Below are 23,929 nucleotides of genomic sequence, written 5' to 3'. Positions count from 1 at the left end.
TGGTGTTGAGCAAAGTGCAGAATCTCTCTGTGGCCTCCCTGCCTTCCACCCCCATTCCACCTCCACACACATAGATTTCAATTTAAAAAATACTTTCTCCAGGAAGCTTTTCCAAACCCCGAGACTCTGTTATGTGTTTCCCTAGGATACTAAATTTCTCCCAGCACAATCTATTATAATTGTGAGTCTCCCTGTTAACCTGCGCACTCCTGAAGGCAAAGTTTGGTTTTGTTCTCATCACTTCTTTCCCCTGGCATCTGGTTCAGAGCCTAAGAATAGCAGGCCATCAGAAGTTATTAAACAGATTAACCTGTGAAATGAGAGAACTATAATGTATGACTCTTAAGTCCCACACAGCACGTTTAGAAATATAAACAGGAAAACCCAAGGCAAGTTGTTGTAGCATAACATTCCTAGTGTGTTGTAGATGAGACTGGCCATGTTCTTTCTCAACGCTATCTCATCCATTCTTAGATATATTAATCATTAATAAGTTCCTTCCTGTGACATTATGTTATCAATCAGAAAGCTCTTATTTCCAGAAATAAAGTACACTATTCTTTAATCTTCTCTGAAACTGTATTACAAATATTTTTGTTGATAAAAAATGCATAAAGTAGTGAAAAAATTTATCAATTAAGACAGTTTCTTGACTTGATACTCCCTTCCTTTTCCTTCCCCTTTATTTTTGGTCAGTAAGAAGAATTATGAAAGCTGAAGGCCAAAAGAGAGTAAAACTGTTCACAGAAAAATTTTGCTGAATCTGTAAGTGCCAATGGCAGCACTTGGAAGAGATGTTTTATTGCCTGAGTCATAAAACATGTTGGTAACAACAAGAAAAACCACAAAATGGAGGCATTATTAAAATGTCTTAGTGTTCTTAATCACATTAGTAACATTTTATTAAGGTGTGCCCACATTAAACATTAAAATACTGCTTCCTAAGCCTTTTTCTCAACAGTTAGATAATTGGGGAAAAAAGGGACACATCTGAAAAAGACCTCAATCTCTGCACTGTCAAGCTCTTAGGAATGCCATTTCTTGCTTAAGTTGCAATTTCCAGTCCTGACTAATGCCAGAAAAAGGCAAATTAACCCATGGCCTGCACCTTTTCTCAGTATGGGAGCAAATGGATCAACACTATAATCGAAGCTGGTATTGACAATATGTTTCATTTACCCCATGAGGCTTGCAGAAACTTTTCTGAGAACCTTCTAATAAGAGGGGTAGATGAGTGATTTTAAAATCTGTCTTCTTTCTGTTTTCCTTGAAAACACTCATTTATGGAACTAATTGCTATTAATGCTATTGAAGGAGTTGATTTCTGAGGATTGCGCTAAAGATTCAGAAAGATCTGGGGTTTGTGTTACCTTGTTATCTCCAGTTCCTAGTGAGAGGAGCAGAAAGAAACTAGATACTGGGAGAAGTAAACTCTTGCCTGGAGAGAGGGTCTCACATTTCCCTGGCTACACCCTGAGAGTTCAGTCATTTTGGCATTTATTCTCCTGAGCTGTGCTGTGTAGCATTATGCTGAATCCATTTAATTGTCACAATTCATCCTATCTTCTTTCTTCCCAAAATATGAGTATTTAATCTTAGTTATATCACCCCATATTTGTCAATGCTTACAAACTCTAACCTAGCCTTCTCACAAGGGCTTCTTTCATGCCTCAAAATAAAAATGAGCAAGTGGAGTGGGTGGCTGATGCAGCTGTTCAGATGTCACTGGGGACACCTTCATCTCATCTCAGTGACTGCATTCAGGTCCCAGCTTCATTTGTGATGCCAGCTCCCTGATAACGCGTACCTTGGAAAGGAGAAGATGATGGCTAAAGTACTTGAGTCCCTAGACCCACGTGGGAGACCCTGATTGATTCTTGGATCCTGGCTCTGCAGGGCCTATCCCTGGCTGTTGTGGACATTTTGGGTTGTGAATCAGGAGATGGAAAATCTGTCTCTGTCTGCTATTCAAATGAAAATGACTGTAAAAACATTTTAAATAGCCATCATCTTAGGTTAACAAACAAAAATCAAGCCCAATATCATCATTTTTAGGAGGAAAAATCAAAGCATGCAAAAACACTTTGCTGTTTAAATGCCTGTTTTGTGGAAACTCAAAATAGAGATTTACAATGAAAATTTAGTAAAGTTCATTTGAAAGATATGAAAAACATCAGAATTGTTAATGTTTTTAGACATGTGACAGTTAAAACTTACAAACTAATCAAATGTATTAAGGTATTCTTATTTTAAAAATCATAATAGGAGGACTGCTTCACTTATTTACAAAGACACATGGACTGAACCACTATGACCCCTGATTTTGAAGAGGTTTTTTTCCTAGACAACATTCACAGCATCATAATGGTATAATGTAACAACCTAATTATTACAATATGATTTCATTATACTACAGCAGCCATCTAAAATTTATGAGATTCTTACTATGTGCTAAGCCTAAATTTAAATGCCTTAAATACATTTTTCATTTACTATTAAAACAAATGCAGGAGGAAGATGCTATAATCACCTACTTACACAATGAAGAGTATGAATTACAAAGGGACCGAGTAACTCAATAAAATGATACAGTTGCAAAGAAAGGGAGCCATGTCTCCAGCTGGGCAGCCTGGCTCCAGAGCTCCTGCTTTGAGCCTATACACCAGATGGACTCTTGTTAGTGTTACAGTCATTGGATTATAAAGAATGCAACAATTTGCACCAAAACAAGGGAAAATCAATAGCAACAGAATTATTTTTCTTGTACATTTTCTAAGAAAATAATAACAACAACAAAAAACTGATCTAACCATTGGAAAAAAATAACAACTAGGTATAATGAAAGTAATACACCAACATGAATCAAATCAATTCAAACACACATATATATTATGGACACATTAACATGCCAGTTGCTATTGGGATTACAACTGACCATAGAAGTAGAAACCTTGTTCTCTTAGGGTATACAGTCTAACTTATAGATAAGTTATAATTCTTTGTGGAAGATCAAAGGACACAGATCTTCACAGTGAACATTTAAAAAAAAAACTAGAGAATGACGTGTACAGCATATGGAAGAGGCTCAGATGTCAAGGCATGGGCATCTGTTCTGTTGTCTGAAAGCATATTCAAAGAGCCTGCAGGTTATGTCATCTCAGTTTCCTAGGCGTGCGAGAACAAGGCCAACATTATTGCCTCAGCTGGAAAATAAACTAACAGAAACAACATGGATACTTCACAAATGACAGTTTGGTTCCAAACAGAAAGAGCAGAGGATAAATTATAAGATTAGCAAGAGGTCCCTTAAATTTTATTATTTAAAATGACATTTTAAAAAAAGATAAAATTCAGTTTAAGAAATACTGACAGTGGTGTTTAGCAGAAGAGACTTTCTATACTTGGAAATATATTTTTAAAACAAATAAGTGTTTAGAGATTTTCAGTGAGGGGAAGTATTTGTGAAGCAGAAATGAAGTTAAAGATAGCTGTGCTTAATTTTTTGAGAGCCTTTTTTAAATTAAGATTTACTTATTTATTCAAAAGGCAATTTACAGAAAGGGAGAGGGAGGGAGGGGGAGGGGGAGGGGGAGGGAGTTGTATTTTCTATCTGCTGGTTCACTCCACAAATGACCACAACAGCCAGGGCTGAGCAGGTCCCCCACATGGCTACCAGGGATCCAAACACTTGGGCCAGGAGCATTATCAGGGAACCTGATCAGAAGTAGAGCAGCCAGTACTTGAAACACTGCTCATATGGGATGACAGTACTGCAGTTGGTGTCTTAACCTGTCAAACACATGAGCCCCACTGATAGCCTTTGAAATCAATCTAGGGAAGGGCATTGTAGCAAAAGGAATCCCTGGCTTGGGATGCCCACATCCTGTATCAGAGTGCATCAGTGGAGTTTTGGTTACTCTGCTTCCAATCCAGCTTCCTGCTAATGCACATCCTGGGAGGTAGCAGATGGCATCTCAAGTGCTTGTGTCCATACCACCCATTTGGGAGACCTGGATGGAGTTCAAAGTTCCTAACATGGGCCAATGCTGTGGTGCAGTGGGTTAACACCCTAGCTTGAAGCGCCAGCATCCCAAATGGGCACCGGTTCAAGACCTGGCTACTCCACTTCCAATCCAGCTCTCTGCTATGGCCTGGGATAGTAGTAAAAGATGGCCCAACTCCTTGGGCCCCTGCACCCACATGGGAGACCCGGAAGAAGCTCCTGGCTCCTGGCTCCTGATCCATGCGGCTCTGGCCGTTGTGGCCAATTGGGGAGTGAACCATCAGATGGAAGACACTGTCTCTCTCTTTGCCTCTCCTCTCTCTGTGTAACTCTGACTTGCAAATAAATAAATAATTTAAAAAAAAAAAGTTCCTAACATGTATCTGGTCCAACCATGGCTGTTGCAGGTATCTGGGGATTGTACCAGCTGATAGAAAATTCTCTCTCTCTCTCTCTTGCTATCTCTCTCTCATCTCTCCTTTTCAAAGAACTAAAAATAAGCATTTAAAAAATTAACCAAGGATGATAAAATCTGAATTTAATATGACATAGAATTTTAAATACTTAGATGGAACAGGGAAGTTTTAAAAGGTAGAGGCACTTTGAGTTTTTCACAGGAAAGATATTAAATAAGGCTAAGGTTAGGATTTCAATTAAATTAAAATTGGACACTGTTGCCTTTAGAATTTGGAGCAGTAATTAATGAAGTTTCAATTAAATTATGCTTATAGATACACATATATTCCATGTGCAAGGATGTGGGATATGTAGTCTTTTATTCCTATTTCCCATTCACTACTACAATTCAAAAAAGATAGGAATAAAATAATTATGATTACTCATAATTGATATTGATTTTAGTAACAATGAAATCATTAGCAGCTGCAATACAAAGATATTATCTAAATTATTGTATAAATAGGCTATACTTTCTTCTGCAAACTTTTGAATGAGTTGCGATTCAATCACTTGTGTTTGTAGGAAATATTTATCACAGTTATATTGGATACATAATACTAAATAATACTTGGATTACATATTCTCCACTGTGAAACACAAAAACTAATGGGCTTGTGAAATCATGTACTACATCAGAGAAAAAATAATTTCCATCAGAGTTTTCAACTTAAGTTACCTTTTCAAAGACATATTATTGTTATAATTCTAAAATATTCCATTTAAAAGCAGAAACTACCCAGAGTACAAATTGTTACGGTACTTTATGTGTATTCTGTCATTTCATTCCTTGAATTCTTCAGCATATACTTAAGTAATGCAATCGCCAAGGATTTTCTGAGTTACCCTTACATAGAGTCCATCTTGTGCTAGATATTAGAAGGTATAATATAGAGAACAGTAGGAAATAAACCTGGTTATATAATATCTGAGTCCTTCACTAAAGTTCTCAAATATTCAGGAGGAGGAGCCTTGCCTACAGTGTAAGGTAACCAACGTGAGTTTAATAAAAAGAAAAACTAGAATTAGACAATGGAATCTGAGATAACCTTTTGAACTATGCCAGCATGGAGAACTATGATACCATATACAACGACAATAGCAAAGAAGTAAACACTTTTCAGGAAAATCTAACAGAGTGAGCTTTCCTTACTTTCTTTTATTCTCCTATATATTCATCATTTCTAATAGGATTTGTGCTGACAGTGCTGCTTTACCCTTAGTCTGTATACTCTCCAGAACACAATCTGGCACCTGGCATTCATAAGCATTCTGTGGGGAGCAACTCGGACTAGACTGTTACTGGAATTAAGACTTATTCTATGCATCTGCTCTCCCACAATATGGCGCTGAGAAGGGAGTAACAACTTCTACGCAGCTGCCTCTCGCCAACTTGAGTGATGACCTGCAGGAGCTGATCCTGCTCCTGATTGGAGGAGAGCAGCGTACTCGGCGTGTGGGTAGCAGAGTTGGGATTGGTGAAGAGGACTATAAAGGAGGAGAGAGACAACATGCACCAGGAACATCTATCTGAAGGAACACCTGTGCAGCCCCCGAGAGAGCCGGCCGGCGGTGTGCCGCTCCCCCGCGGAAGTGGGGAAAGTGGCAGGGGGAACCGCCCTTCCACGGAGGTGGAAGGGTCGGTAGCCAACCCGGGAAGAACCAGCAGCAAACCCGGGAAGGGCTGAGCAGACAAAAGAACAGCGCAGGTCCTCCTCTTCGTGGAGGAGCGACACAATGGTGCCGTGACTCGGATAGGAAGCCTAGGCAGGGTTTAGTGTCATTCCTCCACGAAGAGGGGGAGCGACAGCATTCAATAACTAGGTGTCACATGTGTGAATATAAATATGGGACAAAAGGTCTTCTGAGGCATGAAAGGTAGAGAACTAGGTTTCAGGGTCATGTTATACAGAAACGAAGCCGTGCCTACTATAAGGAGCCACTGCCTGACACCAAGAAGTTCATTAGTATTTTTTGAGGAATGAACGCATTTGTGAATAAATGAATATGACAATCAGTTGTTGAAGGAATAATTATATTAAGAAGAGAAAATGGCAATATCTAAATTTTGGAAAGTTCTATAATAAACTATATGGAGGAAAGCAGTCAGTGATAGGCTTGGAATGAAATAGTTAAAAGTAAAGGCAAGGAAACAGTGTTGGAAACAACAATAATGTTTAATCATTTCATTTCCTAAGCACTTTCACACCATTTCACTCTAATTCTGAGAACAGTCCTGAGAGGGAGGGAGAAAAGGTTTTTTGCCTTTGGAAAAAAATGAACCACAAAGCTGAGTTTCAAAAAGGTTAGGTGACTTGGAGTAAAGTATTTTGAAGAGAAAAAAAAATATTTAACACTGTTAAGTACAGAAAACTGAAAAGGGACTAAAACAAAGTCACTGTGCATGGCATGCAGGTCCTTGGAGCCAATGCAAAGCAAGGTTTGAGAGAAGGGAAGAGGATCGGGGAGATCAGTATTTTAAGGGAGAGGTTATAGATGAATATAATAAAATGGCATCATACATGTGATCATCTCACAGGTATCACACAATAATTGTATCACATAGTCACTGGGATTAAGCAAGATTTAATGTAGAAAAATGATAATATGAATATTTTCTCTTCTCTTGCTTCCAGTAGTAAACCAGTTTTCACCGTAACATAGATACATGTGTGCATGTAAAAGTTTTCTCCCTTTCAATTGGTTATTTTTGATTTTGAATGTCAGTTGAGTAAGATATTCCTGATCAACTTCTAACAAGTACTTATTCCTTCTATCTCTTTCTTTTATGTTTTCCATCCAAAACACATTATTGAAATCTTTGATGGGAGCAGAAGCAGGAACGCCATTTGAGATTTCAGGTGTTCTAGCTCCTTTCTCATTTGAAAGTACCATCTTTTAATGAAAACACTAAAAGGGTCTGGTAATACAGGTGATTCTACTTAAAGAGATTTCCTCCAGACAGTTTATTTTAAATCAAGAAGGAGTAACAAAAAAACACAGCTTTGTTTTTCTAAGGAAATGTGGAATAAAATATACAAATTCTGTAATGAATGACAACTAATAAACTCAAATAGATCAAATTTCCTTCTTCATATTTTAAACATTAAGTGTGTTAGATCTCTTACTCCTCACATATATACAAAAGTGCAGGCGTACACATACACTTAACTAAAATAGCATCTGAGATTGCTAAAGCTATTTTCTATGATTGTCTGAGTCACATCTTCTTAGGTTTGTTTAGGAATAGATACATTTTTCTTAATATTAGGGTTGCCAGTTGTGAATCATAAATTTAGATAGGTAAGTTAAATTACTTTTCTGAGAGGGAAGCATCAACAGTACTGCTAGTTAAACAGGATTCAACAGTTTACTCAATTTTCAGTGATGTGCAGTGTAGTAAGAATAATATGATTTTTTTAGATAACAGAATGCAATTTATACATTGTTTTCTTTTGCTTCCCAAACCTAGTTAATGAATACACAGACTACACTGTGACTATGTCTACATATCACATAAACATCTAGATGAAAAGTGACAAATTCAGGCCATCATCCAGCGATTTGAAAACATTTATCTTGATGACATTAAACATCTGGATGTTTCAAAATACCAAGATGTTTGATGTCCTGCAGATAAAATACCCTGATGACTGGTTGAAATGCTTTACTTATCTGCTGCAAAGCAAAAAAAAAAAAACAAAACAAAACAAAAAAAAATATTTGCATACGTATATTGCTTCCTATTTCCAACATCAAATGTAATTTTAGTATTGGAAGTCACAGACAAGAATCAACAGGTTTAGAATGCTTTGTTGTTATTGTTTTTCTTAATGAATCTTAGAGCTAAATAAATGTCTTTTATTTTCCTTTCATTAAATAAGATCTAGCTGTCATTTCAATAGTGTGAGCTGAGAATTTGTAAAATCAAAGCACCTAAGTACGTAAGTTTTAATCTACAATGTCCCATAACAACACCGCATATGGGAAAATACAACACAAAGTAGCCTTCATGGACTGACTTACTGTTCAGCTGAAATTCTGTATAAAATAGTTCTCTCATTGTGTTCTTCCTAAGCATATTCATTTTATGCTCTCAAGGTGAAGTGGCAGGAGTTCAAATTTTATAATAGGATCAGTTTGATGTTTACAGCAATGTTTGTCATAAGGATAATAATAAACATGAATTCTATGTTTGGGCGGTTCATTAGATCCTGATTGGTCTGAATCATTCTTAAGTCTCTGTCACACTTTCTTAGTTGAGTCTAATCGAAGAAAAAGCCATCCTTATATAGGAAACAGGGCAAGCATTATCAGAAAATACAATATGTATTGTGGTTATCATCTTAAAACAAAGATTAACGTTCTCAATTTTCATCACTTCTATATAAGCGTTAAATACCATTTCTAAGCCTTTTAAATCAAGATTGCTTGCAGTCCATATTGGAAGAGAGAAATGAGTGTTAAAGTGAAAAACAATTCCCTGAATGCTGGAAACTATTATGGCAGTAAAATAACAGGCAATTGTATAGCACATTTCAGCTCCCAAGCACTCTACCTTGAGGATCGCTCAGGACCGAACCAAAGGCACTGATGACCACGTCGGCTTTCAGATGGACTATCTGGTCTTCATCTTCACTCCATTTTCCAGTTTCATCTTGCTCTGTCCGAACAAATTGCACAGCAACAATTCTCCCACCTTTTACTATAACTTTCCGTGGGGAAAGGAAAGGGAAAAATTCACACTTTTCTTCTTTAGCTAGCTCCATCTAAAACAGAACAGAGAAAACACCTGAGAATGTTTCTGATTCCATAAAATATTTGATGTTTAATTCAATGATAAACACTACAGTTTAAATCAACAAGAAGCATTTTCTTTCACCAACGCTGAGTTTCAGTTTTCAGCTATTTACATTTTGTAAAGCACTGACCATGGGAGTCTTGAATTTGAAAGGGACATGGGCATCTATAGATCACTGCATCACAAAGTATTTCTGAGGTTTTAGGTATCACATGTCCTGCAGTTGGTGATGTGTTAGGTTTCTAACTCTAGTTGCCTGGTCTCCTAATGCCTTCATTTCTGCAAACTCAACTCTCTTTTCAAGCATACCACATATGAAAATAAATACTACTATTTATTACTAGACTGCACATATCTAAGCTGCAAAGAAGTCAATATAGTAGGTGAGCCAATCAGATATGATTACAATGGTAAAAGAAGACTAGAGAAAATCTATGGAATTAAGAATAAAAATACTTACTCTTCCTTAGGGGCTAGCATTGTGGCACAGCAAGGGAAAGTCACTACTTGCAATGCTGCATCCTATACTGGATCACTAGTTCTATTCTTGGCTGCTCTGCTTTCAATTTAGCTCCCTGCTAATGCACCTGGGAAGGCAGTAGAAGATGCCCCAAGCGCTTAGGCCCCTACCACCTATGTGGCAGACTAAATAGAGTTCCAGGCTCCTGCATGTGGCCTGGCACTGCCCTAGTTGTTGTATCAATTTGGGGATGAACTAATAGATCACTTTTTCTCTGACTCCCTGTCTCTCTCTCTTTCTCTCTCTGTAACTCTGCCTTTTGGGTAAATAAATCTTTTTTTTTTCAACTTTTATTAAAAATAAATTTCCAAAGCACAACTTTTTTATTTGTTTCATTGTTTATTTTTTAACTTTTATTTAATAAATATAAATTTCCAAAGTATAACTTTTGGATTAAAGTGGCTTTTTCCCCCCATAACCTCCCTCCCACCCGCAACCATCCCATCTCCTGCTCCCCCTCCCATTCCATTCACATCAAGATTCATTTTCAATTATCTTTATATACAGAAGATCAATTTAGTATATACTAAGTAAAGATTTCAACAGTTTGCACCACACAGAAACACAAAGTGTAAAGTACTGTTTGAGTACTAGTTATACCATTAAGGACAGAGATCCTACATGGGGAGTAAGTGCACAGTGACTCCTGTTGTTGATTTAACAATTGACACTCTTGTTTATGGCATCAGTAATCACCCGAGGCTCTTGTCATGAGTTGCTAAGGCTATGGAAGCCTTTTGAGTTTGTGGACATCAATCTTATTTAGACAAGGTCATAGTCAAAATGGAAGTTCTCTCCTCCCTTCAGAGAAAGGTACCTCCTTCTTTGATGACCTGTTCTTTCCCCTGGGATCTCACTCACAGAGATCTTTCATTTAGGGTTTTTTTGTTTGTTTGTTTGTTTGTTTGTTTGTTTTTCCAGAGTGTCTTGGCTTTCCATGTCTGAAATACTCTCTTGGGCTCTTCAGCCAGATCTGAATGCCTTAAGGGCTGATTCTGAGGCCAGAGTGCTGTTTAGGGCATCTGCCATTCTATGAGTCTGCTGTGTATCCCGCTTTCCATGTTGGATCATTCTCTCCTTTTTAATTCTATCAGTTAGTATTAGCAGACACTAGTCTTGTTTATGTGATCCCTCTGACTCTTAATCTTATCATTATGATCAATTATGAACTGAAACTGATCACTTTTGACTAGTGAGATAGCATTGGTACATGCCACCTTGATCTAAATGTATGACCTGACACCATCAAATTATTAGAGAACATTGGAGAAATCCTGCAAGATATAGGCACAGGCAAAGACTTCTTGGAAAAGACCCCGAAGGCACAGACAGTCAAAGCCAAAAATAACAACTGGGATTACATCAAATTGAGAAGTCTCTGTACTGCAAAAGAAATAGTCAGTAAAGTGAAGAGGAAAAAAACAGAATGGGAAAAAATATTTGCAAACTATGCAACAGATAAAGGATTAATAACCAGAATCTACAAAGAGATCAAGAAACTCCACAACATCAAAACAAACAACCCACTTAAGAGATGGGCCAAGGACCTCAATAGACATTTTTTAAAAGAAGATATCCAAATGGCCAACAGACACATGAAAAAATATTCAGGATCACTAGCAATCAGGGAAATACAAATCAAAATCATGATGAGGTTTCACCTCACCCCAGTTAGAATGGCTCACATACAGAAATCTACCAACAACAGATGCTGTCGTGGATGTGGGGAAAAAGGGACACTAACCCACTGTTGGTGGGAATGCAAGCTGGTTAAGCCACTATGGAAGTCAGTCTGGAGATTCCTCAGAAACCTGAATATAACCCTACCATTCAACCCAGCCATCCTACTCCTTGGAATTTACCCAAAGGAAATTAAATTGGCAAAGTACAACTTTTGAATTATGGGTAAATAAATCTTTAACAGTCATTACTCTTCAGTTTATAAAAACACGGAACGTAATATATACAAGTGAAATGGACATTTTGAAACTTGATTATTATGACATTGATATTTTTACATATTAGTTGCTAAATTTTTTATTTGGTGGAGGGTTAAGTTTGTGATTATAAGAAACTTGAACGTATGTCATTGCAATAACAGAAAACTAAGAAAAGGAGAAAGGGTGAGAGTTGGGGTGGGAGGGAGGGTAGGGTAGGAAGTTTCATTATACTCTTATAACTATATATGAAATATATGAAATTTGTTTGTTTTATAAACAAAAAAACAGAAGCAAAGTTTATAAAGAAAAATCAGAAGAAAAACAAGCGTGCTTCCCCTGACCAATTCCATTTCTTCCCTGTCTCTTATGTAATTCATTCTGCCATAAAATCAGGATATTCTGAGTTTTGCTGGTTGTCCTATCCATAACAAGTTGTTCATCTACACAGAATGTTAATATTTACTTATTTAATCATTTTGGAGAATTCCAGAGTTCAGTGTAATCTGAACTAGTATATTAGGTATTCCTTTAAAAAAAAGAATTTTAAAAGTGGAAAATTGCCCAGGCATATTGTTTCCCTTCCGTGGGGAACCCAGGGTTGGCCCTTTGAGAAGGTCACATGTGTGAGGTGTCGATCAACTGCTATCTGGGCAACCTCAAATGAAAAAATGAAGACAAAATGGTGACTTGCTCAATGTTGTAAGCAAGCCAGGGACACGTGTCTCAGCAATATATTCCAGACTACAGGTTCTTCCTTTGACAGGCATCGGTGCCATTGTAGGGCTTGTGAAAATAGGCTGAATGGGCCCAACCCAGAGGTTCTAACTCTAGGTTTATGACCTGAGGGTTTGCCTGTCTAACAGAACCCAAAGTGATGCTAGGTTGCAACTACAAGGGTAACACACTGGAAACCACTTATAAGATTGGTTCAAATGCACTTAGCCAATACCATGTATTCTCAATGACAGAAATATCATCACCAAGGATCAAAAATAATTCTTAGTGGAAAACACTTCTCACATATCCTAACAGTTTGTGAACATTCTAACCCCAAAATAAAATGCATTAAATAAACAAATATACAGTGTACCTGTAGTATTAAAATTATGGGGAGGAGAAGGCGGCTGTAATTAAGAAAACAAATCTAAAACGGACTCCCACGGGAGGCAAGAGAAAAAAGACGTTTGGGAAACACTGATCTATGCTATGTATTAGTATGAGGCCTTTCAGTCTATGTCTTATTTAGGATTTTTTTTTTAATCTTGTCCTTAAACACTTAAATATTAGACTACATAAATGATTACTACATAGGATTTCCTTCTACAAAATTAAGAGGCTGGCAGTATAAAAATAATAGAAATGAGGGGTATTGTACAAATCAATATTATCTTTTTTTAAAAAATTTATTTATTTATTTGAAAGGCAGAGTTACAGAGAGGCAGAGGCAGAGAGTCTTCCATCCACAACCCCAAATGACTGTAACAGCTACAGCTGTGCTAATACAAAGCCAGGAAGCTAGAGTTTCTTCCAGGTCTCCCACACGGTTTAAGGGGCCCAAGGACTTCGACTATCTTCTATTACTTTTCCAGAAATGGAGCAGCCAGGACTCAAACTGGCACCCATTTGGGAATGCCAGCATGGCAGGCAGCGGTTTTACTCGCTATGCCATGGTGGCAACCCCAAACCAGTATATCTAAAACTCCTCAATGTTTAGACAGGGAGATTAGAGGTGAAAATGATTGAATCAAGTTTGAAGCCTGCTTTTACCACTTATTGGGATTAGTTCCTTTTATATAAAATGGGGATAACTATCTAATTAATTGGTATGTTATGATACTTAAAACAAGAATTGTGAAATTTCTAATGCAAAATTCAAATTATAGAAGGCACAGATAAATGTTATTTATTCACAGTTGCTATCCTTTGAATTCATTCCCTCCACCCCATCAATCTTCAACCAGTCCAGCTAGTCCATACTCTTTAACAATGAGAATGATTTCAAGAGAAATGTGGTCCAATAACAAAGGTTAAAAAAGGAAGGACAAAAACAAATCCTTGACTCCTCTTTAATTTTATACAAAGTAAAAATGTATGATTCAAACTATTTCTTCAATAACTCAAAGTTAATAATAAATATGGCTCCAGTACGTAAGATATGTTTTCTGTATCAATTTTGTCACATTTGTGTAATATAGCACCTTACAACTCATCAATATAAACAAGTTTATTGAGTTTCAAAAATGTCAAGTGATGCTAAATTTTAATGATAATGCCACACTTGATTGAATAACAATGCCAAATGTTTATGGTTTGAATAAATCAATACACAAGGTATATTTATAATAGTACTATTTTCTGTGGAAGGCATAAATAAAATACTGAACTATGAGCCACATATTGGGAACATTCCTCACAGACAGATTTAAGATTTGTTTCAGATCATTCTACCTTTCTTGTATATTAATACTTAGATAACACCTTTTGCTACACATTAATAATTTCTTAGACTTCCTGACAAATTCGACATTAAATTTTAAAACAAAAATTCAACTCTCAGAATACATTAAAAACTCACAGATTTAAGATTATCAGTTATTTAATGTTTGAACATATTTTAGTATATTTTTACTATGGTTTTGACTTCTAAGGACAGAAAAATCATTTATACTTATAAAGACACTGGAATTTTAATATATGCTCAACTCACATAATTTCCTAATTCACTAGGTCTATTAAACTGTACTAAAAGATTTGGCATTTCTTGCCAACCATCTAGCAGCACAAAGTCAGGCAGTACGAACACTGGCCTTCACAGAATTATTCTGAATTTCTGCCTCTGAAACTTTAGATTTAGTTACTTTCCAAAACATGTAGGAACTGACTACTTGGTAGTAGACATAAACCATACCACCCCCTGCTATTTTGTTACTTAAATAAGTAGATTTTCCACTTTACGTAAAAGAGTGGTAATTATTTGAGAAAAAAAATAGTAAGATATCATTTGAACATATGTATTTATTTGGAGAGTACTGCTTTTATATTGGGAAAAAAGGAACTGAGATCCTGGTAAGATTTATTTTGGATAGTGATTGCTAAAAGCTGGAAAAGTTTGAGGGAAACGGAATGGAGGGAGGTTGGGTAACAGGTACCAGATCACAGTTTGATGGAAATAATGTTATAGAGTTCCCCAACACAGCACAGGAACCACAGTTTAGAAAAATATACTATATACTGTATGAATTGCTGACAGAGAGGAGCAGTAGACTCCAAGCATAAAGAATAGTTAAGGAAATGGAAATACTGATTACCTAATTTGATCAATTGACACAGCCTACTTGTATTAACATATTGTACTGTACCCCATAAACATGCATAAGCATTACATGATAATAAAATGTTTAAAAGATTTATCAAGGGAAATAGGGAATAGGACAATGAAAATACAAAGTAAGAGAATTTATATGTGAAGTGAAAAAGCTTTTGAATTATTTGTAAACAATATAAGAATTTACTTGCACTAATTTTTTAATCATAAACACAATTGTTTTTTTTTTCAGATTTATTTTATTTATTTGAAAGAGTTAGAGAGAGAGGTAGAGACAGAGAGAGTGAGGTCTTCCATCTGCTGGTTCACTCCCCAGATGGCTGCAACAGCTGGAGCTGTGCTGATCTGAAGATGGGAGCCAGGAGCCAGGAGCTTTCTCTGGGTCTCCCACTTTGGTACAGGCATCTTCCACTGCCATCCCAGGTCATAGAAGAGAGCTGGATCAGAAGAGGAGCAGCCGGGACCAGAACTGGCACCCATATAGGATGCTGGCGCTTCAGGCCAGGACTTTAACCCACTGCACCACAGCACTGACCCCTACTTCCAATATATTATATTTATATGTACATAATAGGTACTCTTTTAAGTTTATATATAGAGAGATGGACATATAGAGATATAAACAGATACTCTTTTAAGTTCTTAATATGTAACTTATTTTAGCCTTCCTATGCTACAACAGCAACATACTAGGTATTACAAAAAAAAAAATTTTTACCTTCAAACTTTGTCTCTGTTTTGTAACTCAAAAGGCCAGTATCATCCTGGACATCATTTTATAGATACAGCTCCCAACCTCAGGCACTTTGTTGCTTACCAACTTCACAAAAAATCCTACGTGTGAAGAAACATCTCCTTCACACAGAGGAGAAAACAAGGCTCAGAGAAACTAAAAATATATTAAGCGATGGCAAAATTTAGCTAAAATCCTCATCTTGCTGAAACCAAGTCCAATCTGGTCTTCATCATGTTCAAGGACAGCTATTATAGTACACAGTTCTGGAAAGAATGAGACTGAAGCTAGCTGCTTAATTCCTAACAAGGCAACATGGAACAGAAAAGTATCAAGTCCAAGTGCAAGGGGCTGACTGAATAAAGTCTACCCTCAGGGGGAAGAGGAAATTCAAGCTTCTCAGTCTGAATGGGTTTATAGGTACTATAAATCATGAAGTACAAGAACCACATGAGCAACTTATCCACCCAATACAGTAATTGAGTTAATGGAGACTCCTTAAACCCACAGAAAGGGTAAGTGTAGAACAAAAGAAGTACTGCTTCACAAAACGGATAACAGAGACACAAAACATATTGCTTCAAGATATGAAAGTGGAAAACTAGCATAGAATGTAAATAAGTATATGAGGTACCTTCATAAAGGTCATAAAATTATATGAAGAAACTATACATGGATTTTAAAATTTTTGTATCAAAACAAAGTTACTGTTAATTTCATTTTCCATGAAGTTTTTTAAGTACCTTCACAGAACACTTGGAGTATAGAAAAAATGTCCTATTTAACTTTGCATTCCCAGTTTCCACTAGTAATATTAAAATAGTCAACAACTGATCATTACAAGCAAATGACCATCCAGACTGCTACCCAATAAACCAGAACATACACCTGTCAACATGTCACAGGATGGGGAATCAAGATAGGGCTGTGTCTATCAAAATGATGGGCACACAGTAGTTCCTGAATAAGTTTTTTTTTTTTTTTTTTAAATCAGGATGATGGCAATTTATTGTGAAACCTGGGGAAAATTCAAATTAACAACCAAAAGTACGATGGTGAGTAAATGCCACTAAACATCCATCCAACGCAAGTCAAATGAGACATGCAGAAGTACTACCTGACTTACTACCTGAGGCTGAAGTATAAAAGCAAATGGTGTTCCTCCTCAGTTGCAGTTACACCGCCATCAGAAAATGAGGACCAGATGTCTAACTACATGTCTTGGATCTTTATATTTCACTAAGAACCAGGCTTCTGTGCTAAGTCATAGATGTTGCTGTTAGTGTCTTTTAAGACCTAGTGTTTGTCAATAGTCATTAATAAAGAGCAAGTATGTGATCATGGTGTACGGATTCTTGTATTCATGGCACACATACTTGTATATATTTATCTGTTTAATGGAGTCTGCTCTTACAAGAGACAACTGGAACATCAAGCAAACATTCAAACCTCTCTTGGGTTTATCTCCACCAGTAATTACTCAAGGGAGTAATCTATTAAGTATAAGTTTCCATTTCCAAGTTTCAATAAATCAGATTGTCACTTTCTTCTCACATAAAAAAGTTGTTGAAACCTTCTTAGCTTTGATTTTTACCTCCATATCCAGGAAAGATACATAGTTGATGCTGAGTGAAATAAAAATAGGGTGTGATAGCATGCAATAATGATCATCATCTTAATGATTAACTTTATGTAATGTGATGATTTGGTCTGATTAATATTACAGGCATCATACTGTAGAAATTGTGAAACAACTTAATTTACTATAATTAAAAGCATGATGTCAACTCATTTTTAGATTGCATATATAGGCAAAGTAAGCATAGATTATAAACTATAATGAGCAGAACTCAAAACTAGCATATATTAAATTCTGAAATAACTTCTAATATGCCACAGTTTGAGAAGCAATATGATGAAAATATATTCCTTGTAAATACTGTCTTTTAGTAGAAAGGCATTTAACAATTTATCAATTCTGTAAGAAGGCAAAGATCTCAAAACTGTTATTTGTATTCAAAGTTGTTTGGTACTATTCTTTAGAAGGTGATAATTCTGAACAATGTTTTATTATTTCATCACTGTCAAAGTATTAGCTACACTGAAGACACTGATAGAAACAAAGAGGCCCATTCATGCGTAAATTTAATAACACTTATTGAGTACCTAGTATTTACCAAAAATTATGGCAGGTTTATAGTTAATAAAATAACAATTACCTTGAAATATTTAACAGAGATGGAAAATCAGCGATTATACTATGATAATATCTGACAAATATTCTTCGACCAAACTTTAATCAAGTTCCTGAACCTTCTAGGCCCATCAGTATACTTTCTTTTTAAGTCCAATTTTATCAATAATTTTACTGATTCAATTTTATAGGACCATGCTCACTCAATATTGGATAATCCTCATTATCTGATGAGATTCCTCCACTATACCATCCTCCCTAATGCAGGTGATGGGCTGATCACCCTAGCCTATCTTCAGTAAGTATCCTGTTAGTCAACTTTGTCACAGGATTTAATCTTACCCTTTTAGTGATTTTTTAACTATATGATCCCCTCTACCTACTCCTTTGCTATTAGCTCGTATTTGACTATATTGTTGAACTCTCACCTCGGGAATGTCAAGGGCAATCAGGTTCTTGCTAAACCCTCTTGGTGGTGGTGTTATGAGCAAAACTGGATTTTACAAGGAAGCTAACAGATTGATCTTGGAGAAGGTTCTGGAGCCTGACTAGAGTTTGGTCAAGTAAAGAAACTTTGTCATACGTAAATACAGTCAACTCAAATGACAAAATAGTATTTCATACAGCAGCATTGTAGATACATAATGGGCAATGTGGAAAAGATAGTACATAGCTAATCTTGAAAAACAAGCAGGAATTAATTACAGGGAAATATTTGGTTACTAGTAAATTCTGGTATGGGACTGACTGTATCCATTTGGGGAGATAAATTGTGTGTAAATAAAGGAGTTTATCACATGAAGGAAAGAAGGAAAGCAAATCTTTTAAACATGCTACTGGGAAAAAATTATTGGCATTTGCAAATGGGACATTCCTTATCCATGGAATACTTTGGGTAAGATATACATGCTAAATAAACCTGGAAACCATAAATTTATGTGGTATGTGTGTATATAACCGAGTACCTATACAGTATAAACTGGAGATGTTCATGATTGAAACAGCTTCCTCTTGTGTATGCAATGGAGTTACTTACGGTTACTCCCTACCTTGATGCAGTAGGAAGGAAATTGAATAACTGTTTTGGTGGTTCTGTACTTCTTGTTTACCTGACATTTAGGGTTTATGTGTACATCTGAAATTATTAATGAGGATCAATGCAGAGTAATGTCTTTAATTCATGTGAGATTGATTTCACAATCCAATATTCTAGTTCTGTTGTTATCAGAGAAAGGAAGATACAAGAAGAGTAAAAATTCTACCCATCCACACTGGATCTCTAATTCCTTAATTTATAAGATAATTCTGTAATTCTTCTCTTAATTGGCCAAAAATATGTGCTGAAAATACAAGCTGAGGTTTCTTCTTATAGTCATGCTTAGTGATACAGCTTCATTCATGGTATCTTTCTAATTTAAGCTTCTTTTTTTTTTCAGCTAAACTTTTATGTAATGAATATAAATTTCCAAAGTACAGCTTATGGATTACAATGGCTTCCCCCCCCCATAACATCCCTCCCACCCGCATAGAATTTCCATGCTAATTTCATATATGGGCATACACAAACTAGAATATATTCATATAACCAGGACCAACTGTTACAATTATAGCTACTTCATTTTTCACTACACTTCTCTTCTGCATTTCATACTTCATTGAAATTTTACAAATAAGGCAAAAACGTTCATAACCCTTGGCATGTAACTCTCCTGTTGTCATAAAGTATTAAAGGTGTTTTTTACATCTTATTATGAAGGGAGTTCCCAACAACCACTAAGCAACTTTGTGTCTGGGGGCAATTTGTACAATTTGCACATTTCTTTGTTTGTTTTCAGCCACCTTAAAACAGCTAACATGTCTCTGATTAATTTATACAAGGTACACCAGCTCAAATGATATGCAGGAGCCAAATGTTGAAGAGTTGCTGTAAGCATTACTTTTACTAAGTAAAATTAAACTTGTCAGCTTACAATGTCATTTAATTAAATAAAAACTAGAAAGCATGAGTTACTTGTAGAAAAATGCATGTTTAGTTAGCAAAATATATACAGGCTAATGCTAACTATGGATGTAGCTTTACCATGATCATTGTTGCCACAGTAACTAAGACACCACTTTGGATACAACATCCCATTCACAGAAACTGGATCAGAGTCCAGTCTCTATTTCCCATTAATGTGCACCCTGTGAGGCAGCAGTGATGGTTGAAGTAGATGGGTTCCTGCCAACCACATGGAAAACTCAGATTTTGAGAGTGACTTGGCCTAGCCCAAGTATCGTGGGTTTGGGGGGAGTAAACCAGCAAATGGAAGATCTCTGTTTCTCTCTCTCTCTCTCTCTCTCTCTCTCTCTCTCTCTCTCTCTCTCTGTGTGTGTGTGTGTGTGCCTTTCAAATAATATGAACCAATCAATAAGAAAAATCATTTAAAAAAGGTTTTTAAATGTCTGAAAAGAAACCTATTGATCATGTCACATGAATGATTTATTGTGGGTATGCTGAAGAGTACCAGAAGGATTCAATTAAAAGGCACATTCTTTCACATAAGAATGTATTATTTCAGAGTTGCAATAACACATAAAGAAAATTTTGGCTAATAGACTGGCAATCTGGTTTTGATATTTTTATAATTGAGATAATAAAATAGAATTAATTCTTAAATCAGCCCTACAAGTAACTGAAATGTGTGTAAACAGGCATAGCAAAGTTAAATCAGTAACTATCTTGATAAACAAAGTGGAGAAAGGAAGCTAAGGGGCATGGAGATCCCTTAGACACTCAGATATATTAAAAATCCATCATGTTTTAGCTGCTATGGGGAAATTGAATATGTGAACAAGAGTCTTGAAATATTCTTTGTATGTGGAATTGCGCTATTAAAAACAATTCTGTACCATTCTCTTCTCAGTAATAATTAATAAGAACTACAAAGCCCTTCTTCAACCTTATCCTTTAAATTTATCAACTCAAGCAGGTCTGTGGAGTCTTGACCTTCATGCCTCCTTTTAGGGATTCCCAACTGCCTAAAGCATTCTTGCAGTTCTATCTGATCTGTCAACAGCTTTTAATACCAGCATTTTGGGGGATTCTGTTATCCTGTGAAATTTAATCTCACCTATTTAAGCTTGCAGGAAGTACTGGAGGGAATTATTAACAGATTTCCCCTCATCTTCTTAGAGGATCGTGCCGAGTGATTGGCTGGTTTCCCTAAGGACCCATGGCGGAGAAGCACTAGTTTGTCAGCAGCATCCTATTTAGCATGTGTGTGAGGCCACAAGGGAGCCCGAAAGACATCTGAAATCTGAACTACATCAATATGCTGATGATGCCTTCATCTCATCAAACCTATATCCTTTAGCATTAATGCTTTCTTAACTAAGATGGAAATGCTTCCAAACAGCACACTGCTTATAGCTCTAATTAGGCAGCTGGAATCTACGTTGATGATGCAGTAGAGCAGTGGACCAGCAGCCTCAGCATCACCAGGGAACTTGTTAAAAATGCAAATTCTCAGGGCCACCCAGACCTACTGAATCAAACCCCGAGGATAGCGTCCAGCAATCTGTGTTTAACAAGCCCTGCAGGCGATTTTAATGCACACTGAACTTCAACAATCTCTACATTAGAGAATTGTGTTTGTCACTGAGAAATCTATTGGGTGGTGCCTCCTAGATTTTTAGATTAAAATACATTATTCTAGCTTACTAATCATGTAATGTACATAGTCCCAATTTCACTGTTAAATGCAACTGCCTTCTCTGGTATTCTGTATCTCTCACTAAAGGAAGAGATGTTTTATATGTCCCTCCCTCAAAGAAAAGTATGCAGGATTAGTTGTCGTTCATGCTGGCATGCCTAATGATGTGGCATTTTACTTACAGACAAATAATATCATTCCCCAAATCCACCCGAGCTCAAGACCCTTAAACAATTCTCATGCACATATTTGAGAAAAACTAAAATGCTTCTGTTCCTCAATCTTCATTGACTTTAATAAACTAAATGTGGTTAAAGTATATGTGCATTACAGGTCAAAAGCACTGGAGAACTCATAGAAATATAAAAGAATTGAGTATAATTAAATTTTTCATATGACTAAAAATATGTGATAGAATATAATCTCTCAAAACAAATATTGAACCTCCACAATCATAGCTTTCCAATTTCATGAGTATTAGCTCTGCAATATGTTGGGCCTTCTTTTGACGTCTACAAAACCAACTAATGGCCATGATGGATTAATAATACTGAACATCTACAAACACTGGAAGTCCTCAATTCTAAAAAAATTATAAGCACTTGCCAGTGAACCAAACTTGAAAGTTTTGTACACTGCAATAATGTATTCTTTATTACTCCTCTCATGTTTATAAATTTTGACTAAAACTACCAGAAGAATCTTACAAGTCCTAATGCTATAATACTTTTCTAATTTGGAAGGTGAATACTAAAAACTCTGGATGCTCATTCCTTCCTGAAAACATTTATTCCAAAATTATTTCACAAACATTTTATATGTGACCCTCATTATAGAACTTGGGCTCAGATGGTCTTAAAATCATATACAAAATCTGGTTTCTTATGAACAAATAATAAAGAAACATCCAAACACTAGTTCTTGTAGCCTTAATTAAGCCCTAGATCCACCTCGGTTTCCTTTCTATTTATTTATTTAAAAGGAAGGTAGACACACACACACACACACACACACACACAGGAGGAGGTTGTGGGGAGGGAGAGGGAGAGAAAGAGGGAGAATCTTCCCTCCACTGATTCACTCTCCAAACACCCACAACAACAGAGCTGGGCCAGATCAAAGCCGGGAGTCAGGAAATCCATGTAAGTCTCCACTCTGGAGGCAAGAACTTAAGTACTTTGACCATCATCTGCTGCCTCCTAGGCACATTAGCAGGAAGGTGGATAAGAAGCAGAGATAGGACTCCATCTGAGGCACTCTGATACAGGATTTGTATTTCCCAAGCAACAGCTTATTTTACTGCACAACAACATTCCCCACTCTGCACCCCATACACACCTGACTTCTACTAAGGCCTTTTGTAAGCACATGACCTACCATCCCAAGGATCCACTGATTTCTATCAATAACTTGTTGATTCTGCCACTGACATTTGGACTTTTGAGCTTTGCACATTTTCTGGTATTTTTCTTGCTATAATCCAGTCACAAAGACCACCAGCTAAATCGTAATTAGCTTCCCATGCACTCCTTATATTCCTATATTTATTTTTCTCCATTAACTAATAACCATTCAACATACTATTTACATACAATTCATTTGTTTGGTTTATGGGTCTCTTCCCTCACTAGATACAAACTCCATGAAGGCATGAAATTCTATTTGATATGTTTCCTTCTGGATTCAAATTTCCAAGAACAATACAATGTACATAATAGGTCTTCAATAAATTAAGTTGAATAAGTACTACATTTATTCTTGTCTCTATTCTTTAAGTAATTATCTGGTCTCAGTTTTTTGTGTTCTACCTAAGAAGAAATAGTCACCATTCATTCCTAGTTCCCAACACTAATGAAGATGACTCTGATACAGAATGTGAAGTAAGCTAATATTGACCTTCAGGGTTAGCTTCCATATCCAACCCTTTTGTTGGAGAAGACTTTTGTACTGAAAATGTGTCTGATATTGAAATCTGTAGAAAAAGATTTAAAATAGTCAGTTCAAAACATATCTTCCAAGTACTTACTACTTCCCAGGTCCTGCTACATTGATAGGGATAGAAAGATGAATGAAACTAGTTCTTCTCCCCTTTATCTTCAACCAGTCACTGAATTCCACTGTGGCTATTTCTTTTGGTTTGTAAAATGACATGATTGTGTAAACTTATTCCTAAGACAGAAGAAACTCCTCCAGTTACAGGACCACTTTGGACTTTGGAGAAAAGTCTGTCTCACAGAAGACTGAATTGACTGAAAGTATGAC

General features: G+C 36.3%; 1 protein-coding gene across 4 annotated transcripts in view; it reads right to left on the bottom strand.

Annotated features, from left to right (window-relative positions):
• The window catches only part of DPYD (dihydropyrimidine dehydrogenase), a 962,066-nt gene that overhangs the window by 528,725 nt on the left and 409,412 nt on the right, over window positions 1-23,929 (bottom strand). For all 4 annotated transcript variants that reach the window (XM_008264835.4, XM_089337036.1, XM_089337037.1 and 1 more), the window contains exon 11: window positions 9,018-9,228. In XM_008264835.4, the coding sequence (XP_008263057.2) occupies window positions 9,018-9,228 (211 nt within the window). The remainder of the gene's footprint in view (window positions 1-9,017; window positions 9,229-23,929) is intronic.

The sequence above is a fragment of the Oryctolagus cuniculus genome, chromosome 7 (genome assembly GCF_051225735.1).
Source record: "Oryctolagus cuniculus isolate XC-2025 breed Fujian yellow rabbit chromosome 7, ASM5122573v1, whole genome shotgun sequence".
In the NCBI taxonomy this organism is placed as follows: domain Eukaryota; kingdom Metazoa; phylum Chordata; class Mammalia; order Lagomorpha; family Leporidae; genus Oryctolagus; species Oryctolagus cuniculus.
This window is presented reverse-complemented; position numbering and strand designations above follow the sequence as displayed.